Below are 12695 nucleotides of genomic sequence, written 5' to 3' on the forward strand. Positions count from 1 at the left end.
TAGACAAGCCAATCATAAAATGTAGAATTTTGAAGAAAAAGGGCAATTTATTCTATTAATCGCTCCTTTTCTTTAAATAAAAAAAATGGTCTGTAGTTTCCAATTTACATTTTTGCTCATAAACGTCCCATCAAGACTTTTTTGTGTAACAAATTATTTAACAGGAAACAGTTTGAAAATTATAACTATCAATTTGAACTATATTCTCATAGGCAAATATTTCCATATTTGCCTATGAGACTTTTTTTCATTAAAGGGAAAAAAAAAAAAAAGACAGCTGTAATTTTTTCTGTTAATTAAGTTTCAATGATTGTAAATTCATAGTAATGGTTTTTGTTTAATCAATCGATTATTGTTAGTCCTAGAGTGAAGTAATGCGCTATTCTTGTTTCCATAGCAGCAAGCGGTCTCAGACGTTGTGGAGGGGGGAGTTCTCATTGTAGACAAACTATATTTGGCTGGTCATGACATGAACCGCTTATTCCTCTCAGCAAGTATATATCAAATTTGCAAGGAGCCAAGTGACTTAATAAGGCCTTTACCACACAACCCGCTAATGTACTACAGTATAGAACCCGTTATCCGGAAATCAGAAAACCGGAAAAACTCAAAAACCGGGACGAAATTCGATACATTTTCCCGCCATTTAAAAAAAAATTATTTTTTTTCCTCATAAGATTTTAGGATTTTTTTTTCTTTTTTGAAAGATGTTTACCTTACCATCATTTTGGAAATAATCATTAGTGTATTACTTCATCGTTTTTTCTTCTTTTTAAGATTATTTCCAAAAAAATTTTTTTAGTTGGGTTTAACAATAAAAAAAAACGGCTTTTTGTAGAGATTCAGAAAACCGGAAAAATCAGTTATCCGGAATAGCGATGGTCCCGATCGTTCCGAATAATCGGTTCCCTACTGTATTGTATAATCTTTCCCCAGATTGCAACAAAGCAAGATAGATTCCAAATTATACTTTTATTGATCAAAGATGTTAATGAATAACAACATTTAATTACAATAAGACACATTTTGAAGAACATACATAGTTTAGTTTCATTGTACATATACAAATAAGATATTTATATAAAAATTATTTACACAAAATTACAAGGAGGTGAAGGAAATATAAAACACAAGACAAATCCATTGTTCAAGTTTGATATTTGGCCAACATTTATATACACAAAATTTTAAAAATGAAGCATTGATTGTACTAGAATTTATAGTATTTAGAAAGTATCTTTACAAATATATATATGTACATGGATTGCGTACAACCAGATGTTAAGTGATAAAAATGCAGTTCTCAAAGATTATCTTAAGATAAGAGAGAGGGAGAAAAGAGCCCTTATTAGATCAAATAGTATCTCATATATAAAATGTAGGAAAATGTATGGCATAGTTCATATGGGAACATTCCAATTATTAATTGTAAAATGTGATTAATCTGCATTCGTTTAAATTGTATTGCATTTACAATTATCTTAGCATTTTATTTCAAGCTGGAAAAATAATAAATGCTTTAAAAAGGAAAAGGTTATCTGGGTGACACAGACAAAAAATAAACTATAATATATAGCATTATTATAAATAAGGTTCACATTATAAGGGTTATTATTTACAATACATCAGTAAAAATATAGAATTTATTTTATTTTGTGAAATAACATTTAACAAATTATAACATAAAAAATGTCTATGATAACAGAGTTTTAATTTAAACACATCATTTAAAAAATTCAAGCAGTTTTTCAAGGAAAGCAAAACTTTTCCACTTCATATAGCTCTAAAATGCATTCCATTGGTTTAAATTAAGTAAAATTTGAACTGCAAATATATCATATGATCCAATTTAAATTTTAGTGAAAAATTCTGAAGATAAGTGGGGCTGTATTGCAGTTAATTTATTTAACATGCTTTATAAATGTAAATAGTCAGTATGATTATATCAGTTCTGAGTAACTAAGAAAATGTACTGATCACACCGGCAACCAAGCAACACATATATCGCTAATAGTGAAGTCATCTATTCAGGCTTAAACGACTAAATAAATTTAATAAATTTCAATGAGGAAAAAAAAAACATTTATTATATTAAAAATGAAATAAAAAGCTAGAATGATAATGTTCCATCGCCACAAAGAATAAACATTATTTAATAGAAAATTTTCTAGGCAATTTTTTCGTCTTTTTTTGTACAATTTTAGATAGACAATAACTTCTATTTAACATAAATAAAAGATAATTTTGTTATTAAGCATAACCTTTATGATCTTTATTGATTGGAAAATTTAAATAGATGGTTCATAAAGTATTTAGCAATCAATAGCTTTCAAGTAAACATTGATTAATAAAAATTTTCTGAACAATTTTTTCACATAAATATAACTTTTTTTTTTTCTTTCCTTCTTTCTTTTTTTTTTTTAAAAAAATTTCTATTTTAAATTTATTGTATTACTTTTCTTTGTCGCCTGGACAGAATTTTCCTCTTGACGACGAATATATATTCTTTGTATTTATGTGTTTTTGTTCTCAATAAAGTTATATTTGTTTGTTAAAAAAAAAAAATTTTTAGATAAGCTAGAATATAATTGATAGGAATAGTTAGATAAACGGTACTTAAAGCTTATATGAATAGTTTAGTTCCCACACAGTATACATTGTAAAATAGAAATTTCCTTGACAATTTCTTCTTATTGTACTTAATTTTAATAAAAAATAAATTTTATGGCTATTTAATATTTATAAATAAAATAAATTAAAATATAGAGCCCAGTTAACATTAAGATAAATTGTTATAATAAAATTATAGTATGATATGATGCTTCCAAAATTTTAACACACACATCTTACACCAACAAATTTTAAAAAAATTCTCAAAAATTTAGGATATGCACTATTTTTGTTCCTTTTATTAAGATTCTTAATTTAAAGAACAACCAAGCTTTGACGGATTTGGTATTATAATGTTTTATACAACAACAGTACACATTTTTATTTTTTATATGGCACACTCAGCAGCAGAAACCTTTGTATTGATCTGCAACATCATGGAAAAGACTCTAAAATTTATCTGCAGTGAGTTTGTTGAAATATTTATGTTAAAATGTTGCACTTTATAGGTCTAAAAGTTTTAAAGATTCAGAATGTCTAATATTACTCTACGTTATGAAATAGCTGCAAAACTCAAATGAATTACTCAATTGAAATTTTTTGTTGTTGTATGAAATTCATTATAGAATAAATAAAAATTAACATTAAATTTAAAATGAAAAATATTCTTGGTGACAATTGTTTCTAGCGTATTGAAATAAATCAGTATTACAAATAAAATATTTTTATTTTAATAAAAAAATAATGATCTGTTAAACTAAATAAAAACATTCCAGAACTTATTGTACTAGAAATTAAAAGTTCTACCTCAAATAAGATAATATTGCAATTCAATTGATATGCTAAAACCTAAAACATAATGTAAAGAAAGTTTATCAAATTTTCTGGAACCCTGAAATCAAACATTTTTCCAAAATTCCCCCCCTCACACTTTTAAATTTCTGTCAAAAACCAGCCATAGTATATTATTGCGAGCTCTGCGAGTTAAAATAACAGGAATAATACAAAAGAAAATATTTTTCCAGTTCGTCTTAATTTTGCATTAAGTTTTTTTTTTCTTTTTTGATTTTACAAAGTTAAGGTACTTTTTTTTGTCTTCTGGGCCAAAATAAATCTACATCGCTTTTCACCGTAGCATGCTATTTCTGCTTCTAAGATGGTAATAATAAAAAAAAAAAATCTGTGTTTACATTTAAAGCATTTTTAAAAGAAGATGATTTTTATTACTCTCTTTTTTAAAATTAATTGGAAAAGGTAACGAAACAGATAAAAACAAACACAGTGTATTTTTATCCACAGAATTTTAGCACAATATATATGAACACAATAATACAAAATTCACAATATTTCAACAGTAATATAAAATATTATTAAACTTAAAAAAAAAAGAAGTTAAAATTGCTCACAAGCATGAAAACTCAACAAAATAATTTAGATAAAAAAAGATAGTACAAAATTAGGAAGTATAAAATAATATAATTTTTAAAAGAAATGAAAACTATGAATTTCAAAATGCATATGTAGGATTCATACTCAATTTTTAGGGAGAAATTTCCTGACTCTCTCAAACAACAGTTTACAATATAAGCAATAACACAGTATATAAGTTAAGAACACATATTATGATAGTGGGACTACCAACTTCCATTCTTTTTGAGAAAAATTTTCTAAGTGGTAGCGAAATTTACGTTTGAATGTTTTATTCTTTGTTTCATAAATTTGATTTAAAGTTATTTTTTAAACCACTACATGCAAATGATTAAGAAGAGCATATGGAATGCCACTATGTAAAACTCTCGAGGTAAATTGTGATGGCAAGTCTTCGGATTATCCATAGGGATGTTTCCCAGACCATTGTGCAACTCTAGTGCGACATACATGTACTACAAGAACTACAACTACAATAACTCTTGTGGTAAGGCTTGTTAAATTGTAGGCAATATTACTAAAAAATCTAAAAGCTTCAGTTTTTAACTGTTAACCACCCTGTTAAGACCTAGCAAAAAGCATGGTAGTTGGCAGCCCTGTTAGTGCACAAAACACATTAATAAAACTTTAAAAAGTATGAAAAATAAAAGTTAATGTACATCAATACAAAAACCTTTCTTTAAGCCTTCATTGCCATGGGCAATCAAAAACACAGACATTGAAAAAGTTTTAATTTTTCTCAGGTTTTTGGCAAACATTTTAATTTTTCCAGAAGAGTATGAGCATTGACCAGCAAAAGAACATATAATTTTTTTCTTATTTAAAACTCATTTAAGTAAATAAAATTGCTTCATTGTATGAACTAATTATCACTTAAATTGCTTATAATTACTTATGAGTAGCACTTAAGAGAAAAAAATTAAGTTTAAAGTACTTATGAACAGCATTTAGAGTGACAATTCGAACATTTGAGTAAAACTTAAAAAAAGGACAATTCGATAATTCTTTAAAAAAAAATTTCAATAATAAAAAATAGTTTAATGCATTAATGAACAGCATTTAAAAAATTACCATCACATTGAAAAAGAAAGTAAATAATAGTAAAATTTAAAATGCATATGAGCAGTACTTATAATGAAAAAAAAAATAAAAATTAAGTTCAGAGTACTTATGAGTTGCTTTAACAAGTGACTATTCAACAAAATTTGTAAGAGCATTTAGAAAAAATTGCAATTCAAAGTACTCATGGGCAACACTTAAAAATGACTATTTAAAGGAATATGGCTAAGACTTGAAGCAACAAGAAAAGGACACACGCACACATGATAGTTGGCTTGAAAAAGACATGTCAAACCTTTAAGATCACATAGGAAGGTGAATAATGGCAATTAATAAATATATCACAATGCCAGCAGGCCTTGGTTAAAGTCTTACGATCGCAACCATCCACCGGTACCATTTCTGCAAAAATAAAAGTTAATTTCATTAAAAGGTGCATTATCAAACATTTTATAGCTGAACAGTGTGTTATTAAATTCTAATGCAAGGTTTCTAATTTTTTCTACCTAAATGATCAACCTTCTTTTGGCAGAATTCTGGCATACTAAATGAAGTTTATCAATATTTGTGGCATATAACCAAAGAAAGACTACTAACTATTTTGAAATGATTTACTGTGAAAAAAATGTTTTTGTCATTTTATCAATAATTGTTTTAAATAAGGTTTAATGACCAAATGATGAATTCGCTGGCCTAAAGCGACATCTTATTTATTTTTGTGTGTAAGCAAAAACTAAATTTTTTGTTATAATGAAAATAGGAAAGAACTGTTATAAATAGTGCGATAAGTCAACAGAGAAATAGGTTTCTTTATTTTTGAATTCGGTTATTTTACTTTTTTACTTATGAGAAACTAATCCACACTTTTATAAATGCATATTCTTTTCATAATATATTCAATATCTTTTCAAAAGAACTGTTTTTTTAAATCTTGTTTTTTTTCTCGCTGATATATATATTAATTAAGAGAAATAAATAAATAACCAGCATATTAAACAATGAGTGATTGATTGTATACAAATATAATTACTAGTTTCAAAAATCATTCACTGTCAATCAATATATCACTGCTTAAAAAGAGTCCTAACACTTGGAACCCATGTGACTCTTCTACAGAACTCTAGGTTTTGAGGAATAACTTTAGGGAAGCACTGTTAATCAGACGTATTTGCAACATTATAGATGTTTCAAAATAATCGAGGGATGCCTTACAGGTGGTTAGAATCTGCACACATTAAAACTAACAGTAATGGAAGTAACCTACAATTTAATATATGATTTTGACTTCTACAAATTATTAAAAGTTTACAATAAACACCATTTCTTTAATAACATGCTAATCGGATCATTAGTAATTTTTTAATAAACATTTAAAACATGCAACAATTTAATACAGGGTATGGCTATGTATGATTTCTAAATATTTGATATATATTTTTTGAATGCTTGGAAAACAATAATTTTCTTAAAAACTTTTTATTGTCAATTAAATATTCTTACTCTTTCTCTGTACATTTATTTCAATTAGTGTGATGTCAAAATTATATAATCTCCTTTTATGCCATCCCTTCTATTTCGTCCTACTAATGAGAGGTGTCAAAATGTGTTTAGGTTAATACATTTTACCATTTGTAATTTTAAACACTGTTTTTAGTCAATTTTAAAAATGGCAGTTGCAGTCAGGGTTGGCTTTTTGCCGGCAGAAACTGGCTTTTGCCATGCCAGTGGCAGAAACTGGTTATAACCAGTAAAAACCGGCCAAAACTGGCAGAAACTAAAAATACATCTAGTAATTGCTTAATGACATTTTGTTTAAGTGAACTGAAAAATGTAACTCATATAACTGTAACAAACTTTTTAATTCATTGTTTGTAAATATACATTATTTTGTTTACATTAATTATAAAGAGTGCAGTATATCAAATATTTATATAAAACAAATCGGACCCATTTCCTGAAACTCATTTTTCCTGTCAAGTTTTGACAACTACCCCAGCTGCTACATAGTGGTCCAGTTTTAAAAAATATGCAATAGATGTAAGTTTCACAAATCTTGCTTGTTCCTTGATGGCAATGCCTGCTACTTCTGCTGAACTTGAGAGAATCTTCTCAAATTTCTCGTTCGTGCATAGGCAAATTGAGAAATTGTTTAGGTTTAGAAACTGCATCAAAACTTGTCTTTTGTTATAGATTACTGCAAAGTGCAAACAATGTAGTATTAGATTTTGAATGGTGACAATTTTGTAAATAAATTGTACTTCGTTTAACTTTTAATTGTTTTTTCTATGAATTATTCATTGTATGTCAATCTTAGTACTTACTTTTATGTCATTTTCTGAATTTCTGCCACAAATGTGGCAGAAAAGGGTTTCTGCCATGCCGGTTTTAACTACTTCGGCAGAAACTTGCCAACCTTGGTTGCAGTTAAATTTTTCTAAAACTTTCTGATGTTAAAAATAAATTTTGTGTTTTTTATATATAAACCAGATAAACAATATTGCACTAAAATTTTTTTTTCTTATTTTTTTTTATTTTTATAGTTTCATACTTACACAGCTGGTAAGCTGAAGTCTTGCAGAGCTTGCTTTATAGATGAGAGTATAGATTTATTTTCTTCCCGACAGGTTTCTGAGCACAATACCTGAAGCCTGTTAAGATAAAGATCAAAATTTTCTTTTGATGGTTTCTCATCGAAGTTCGGAAGTTTAATTTGCTCTAGTAATGTTATAAAATTGTTCCTTAAAGATTCGTAATATTCTGTCAAGTTATGATTCTTCTGAGTAAGAGAATGATTGTCCTGAAAATATTACAATAACATGTTACACAATTAAATCATACAATGGTACTCATAACAAGAGAGATGCAAAAAAAAAAAAAAAAAAAAAAAAAAAAAAAAAAAAAAAAGATTGTGATTAAGAAATATAGTGCAACAAAAAAGAAATGGCTACCAGACACCATTTCCCCCCCCCATTGAAAATGTTACAAATATTACGAAACAAATATATGAAATTGTACATTATGAAAATGTATCCTATGCGCATTTTTTTATTTTCTAAAATGATATCGAATTATTATGAATATTTCTTAATACATTTACTAATTACTTTTAATAATTACTTTATTTCATGCTTGTTTCTTAAATTTTCTTCATTTTATAAAATGAACCTTGCAATGTTTACCATATTTTAAGAAATGCTTTAAAAATATGCTTTATAGTATTATAATCAAGATTTTTTTTTTATTCGTTTAAAACTTTTGATTTTTGAAAAAGTGGCCATTGTTAAGAATACTACAAATGGCCACTGTAAATTTTTCTAAGTTTGCCATAAACTTAAAAAAACAGTTTTCAAGGTCCATATTAACAAGAGTTAATTGTATTAACATTTAACAATTCTCCAATCTTAGTAAAAAAAAATTTAGCTTTAATTCAAATTTTTAAATCTTATTATTCTTAATTAAGAGCAACACAATACATCAGTTAACCCTTTCCTTACGGTGTTCCTGGTTGTACCTTCACATGTGGCCCACATGTACCAGCCGTAAACAAAAGGTTAAGTAAATATGAAAATAAAATTAAAAAAGTTCTCAGGTGTTATAGTACATTCCCTTTTTTATTCCCGAGCAAAAATTGCTATATTATTAAAACCGACAACTCATGGCACAATTGGATTGGATCAAAGTTACCAATTTTAAGAAGAGGGTTAAGTAAATAATTTAAACTTTTTTCCAAGCAATTTCTTTAAAAATAAATAAATAAAAAAGATCTAGAACTTTTATACTTTCTAGGTTTTTAGCAAAAATCTAATTTTTTAAGCTAGATTCAGGGATTTTAGTCCCAGAGATTTCGAAGTTCTTCCTAATGCATGTAAAACTTTTATTAAAAACCTTCCATAAGTGTATTAAATTACCAGTAAGGGGTCATCCTCAAAATGATGTCAAGCTAGAAGAGAAAGGGGTAACAAAAAGTGTCACATACAGTACTTTGCTTAAAATAAAAATGCTACAAATCCAACAGATTAAATATTTTTATATCATTTGATTTGTATTTTTTTTAATCTATTTTTATCAAAATAAGTACTTATTCGACCAATATTATTGTTATGGTAACCAGACATGTTTAATAAACAAGAACATGCCATTTGCAGAAAATTAGTTGCTATTGTGGAAAATTTTTTAATATTACTAAAAAGAAGAAATTTTTTTTCTTTCCATTTGCCACTATGTTGTTGTTCACCAGATGGATTGGAACTGGGACCAGTTCCATGGCCCCCTCACTCTCCTGATTTAAGCAGCATTGATTCATTTCTTTGGGATGTACTGTAAAGTAATTTGCATGCAACACCTGTGCATTCTGAAATGGATTTCGTCGGAAGAATCGCCTGTTCTGCTTGAGATATCAAACAAAATCCAGGTATATTTGAACGAGTTTACCAATCCATGGCGTAGGCAATAGGGGAAACGTTGAACATTTTTTGAAACAATTCCATATAATGTACTACCATAGCACATGTAATATCTTTGACAAATAAATATTTTAGATGATCTCAAGTTTGTGTCTATTTGTTTCTTGTACCTGTCACACTGCTTTTTTATTATGTTACTGATCATGGTCTGCTATACAATTCTGAATGCTTATGAATGGTCCCCCACCTTCCCGTAAAGTTTACCCAATAATAACAGAACACTCTGCATATATATATATGAATGAACAGACAATAATTTGAACTTAATGTGAAGAATTAGTGGTAGAAATAATCAGATAAAAATACCATTAAAAAATTAGACCTCAAGTAACAGAAGTAAATTATTCCAATTTATTAAATACTAAAAAATAATAATCTGAAGGAAAAAAAAAAGAGCAGAATTGAGTGGATTTTCCATTGAAAACACTTATAATTAAAAGGGAAACGAAGCTAATGTTCTTTTCAGAAACTATTAATCTTCAACTTCATTGCATCGCATCGAAATTTGTTTTTAACTACTTGTTTTTTTAATCAGCTATTTCAGTGCATTTACTGAAGCAAAAAAGATGTGCAATTATTATCAGAAAAGCAACAAAAAAAAAAAAAAAAAAAAAAAAAAAAAAAAAAAAAAAAAAAAAAAAAANCAGAAGATTAAAAGATTAAGTCAATATTTTTTAAGAATTAGATTTTGAAGGAAGACTCATCAATGAATGGAAACTTAAAATAAAAATATAAGTTTTTAATCCTTAAGAGATTATGGCAAAGAATTATTTCACCAAAGTAAATGTTGGTTGTAAAGAATCCAATCTTACTCTTTCAGTCATGCGAATATGGCAAATAATTATTTCACCAAAGTAAATGTTGGTTGCAAAGAATCCAATCTTACTCTTTCAGTCATGCGAATATGGCAAATAATTATTTCACCAAAGTAAATGTTGGTTATAAAGAATCTTACTCTTTCAGTCATGCGAATATGGCAAATAATTATTTCACCAAAGTAAATGATGGTTGTAAAGAATCTTACTCTTTCAGTCATGCGAATATGCTGCTCCATTTGGGAGATGTCTGTTCTTAATCTAATCATTTCTGATTCTACTTTGGCATTGTATTCCTGCAGCTCTAATATTTCTTCTTCCAAAACCCTTATCTCTTCATCGTTGTCCAGATCACCTATACATAAAGCATTAATATTTCAATAGAGATAACAATCGATTAAAAGATTTATAAAACTGATGGCAATTTAACTTATAATTACAATTTGCAAAACTTTTGCATCATTAGGTTAGATAAATTGGCTTATCATTTCAACTTTGAAATTGTTAAAATATTTAATGTCAACCATGTGGCAGATTACAGTGATATTGTCACAGTAAGTTGCAGAGTACTTGTAGAAAGATTGCTCATACAGGAAACAAAGATTCAATTCATTTGGGAAACAAATTTCTGTTCAATTCAAGATTTTCAGAAACAAAAGTAGAAAAAAAAGAGTAATTTTTCAGTTAAAGATTAATCCCTATAAAAAATTTAGACTTAAATTTCAAAATTAAATAAAAGTTTATTTACTGCTTTATTCTATACATGTAAGCCTTTTTAATAAACATAAAGAATTTCTGCTATTATAAACAGGTTACATATATATTTATAACAAACAAAAATATCTTGCAGAAAGATATAAGAGCTAGTAAGGACTGTCACAGAAAGCTAGATGATATTCTGCCACGGGTAATGGTGATACATTCATAAAAGCAGGAAGTGCCTTAAACCATTTACAACAACTATATAACATTTAAATAATAACAAAATATGTAACAACCTCATTTTTAGTTTATGTTGAGATCCCATTTAAGTTTTATATAAAAAACTGTTAATATAAGTAAAAATTATCATGAGTTACAACTCATTATAGCTAAATTTAGCTAAAGAACAGAGAAACAAGCAATTGATTAAATTTATTTTCAAACAATATGCAAGAGCACCATATTGTAAGGTTCCTCAGTTCACAGGTGATTAATAAATTCTGCAGTTTTATCTGAACGAAAGTGTTGAAAAAAAATCGCAAAAAAGGATTGCAGATACTGAAAAAAAAAAAAAAAAATATTAGAAGACATTTAAAAAAAAAAAAACCTTCATGGATGGCCAACAATATAAACACAGGTGGCTTTAGAGTCTGGGTTATGATTGCTGATTCATTTTCACACCAAAACTTAAAGAATTCACAGTCATGATGCAAATTTTAAGAGATTTATTTATCTATTGCAGAGCAATTCGATTGCAGACTCTGCAATGGAATATTTCTGCATTCAATATTTAGAATGTTATTAAGTGGAAAACAAAATAACTTCCTAAAAAAATAAATCACTGTTGAATCAAATAAATTAACAAACTGATAAATAAATAGACACCAAAAAGATATCAACTCATTCATTTTATTTACTGTTTCTGAGTGTTTTTTTAGTTTAATTTGAGTCTCATGATATGATTAAATATATAAAATTTTGAAAACTCGTACGAATGCTGATATATAATAACTAATTTTAATAACAAAACTTTCTAGAATATTGAGCTTCTTTCTTCTTAGCCTTATTAACATATATATTAGCAAAGGGATATACCAGAAGTTTTCTATGATCTGTTCTAGTTTAAGAAAGCTTGTTGTTGTTTATACGTGGTAAAATCTCCATAAGGCCTTATCGAGGGTCAAAGTAAAAAAACAGGACTTTTGTTGGACAAAAGGCAGGCTTCAAATAATAATATTAATTTGCTCTACTTAGGTAAGTAAGAGGCACATTTTTTTTTACAAAATAATAAGATAATGCACTTTACTTTCATACCAACATTTAATTGTTTATAATCAAGTACTTCCTTAACCAAGTAATTTTAAAGTAAACTTTTAATCATCTTGAAATAAAAATACACTGAATATGCTAAAATAAAGAAATTTAGATTGAAAATCGAAATCTTCTGATTCTTCAAATTGAGTATTTTAAAATCTGGATCATTAGCAGAAAATAGGATGTCTTGCTGGAATCACAATACACAAAAATCAGAACAAAAATTTTAAAGTCGTGACACATAAGGAATGAATATATATATATATATATATATGTAACATGCGAGACTACAGCCTCTCTGTTA

At 27.2% G+C, this 12695-nt stretch overlaps 2 protein-coding genes across 2 annotated transcripts in view; both read right to left on the reverse strand.

The window, feature by feature from the left end:
- LOC107438819 (serine-rich adhesin for platelets) overlaps nt 1-12695 on the reverse strand; it is a gene marked incomplete at its 3' end in the record, with an annotated part of 316964 nt that overhangs the window by 180446 nt on the left and 123823 nt on the right.
- On the reverse strand, nt 954-10730 carry LOC122268377 (myelin transcription factor 1-like protein; the record flags this gene model as incomplete). The annotated part of the gene is given in 3 exon segments (XM_043050794.2): nt 954-5499; nt 7650-7894; nt 10585-10730. Coding segments are annotated over 3 exon segments (422 nt in total), but the record flags the coding sequence as incomplete, so codon positions are not given.

The sequence above is a fragment of the Parasteatoda tepidariorum genome, chromosome 8, assembly GCF_043381705.1.
Source record: "Parasteatoda tepidariorum isolate YZ-2023 chromosome 8, CAS_Ptep_4.0, whole genome shotgun sequence".
Classification (NCBI taxonomy): domain Eukaryota; kingdom Metazoa; phylum Arthropoda; class Arachnida; order Araneae; family Theridiidae; genus Parasteatoda; species Parasteatoda tepidariorum.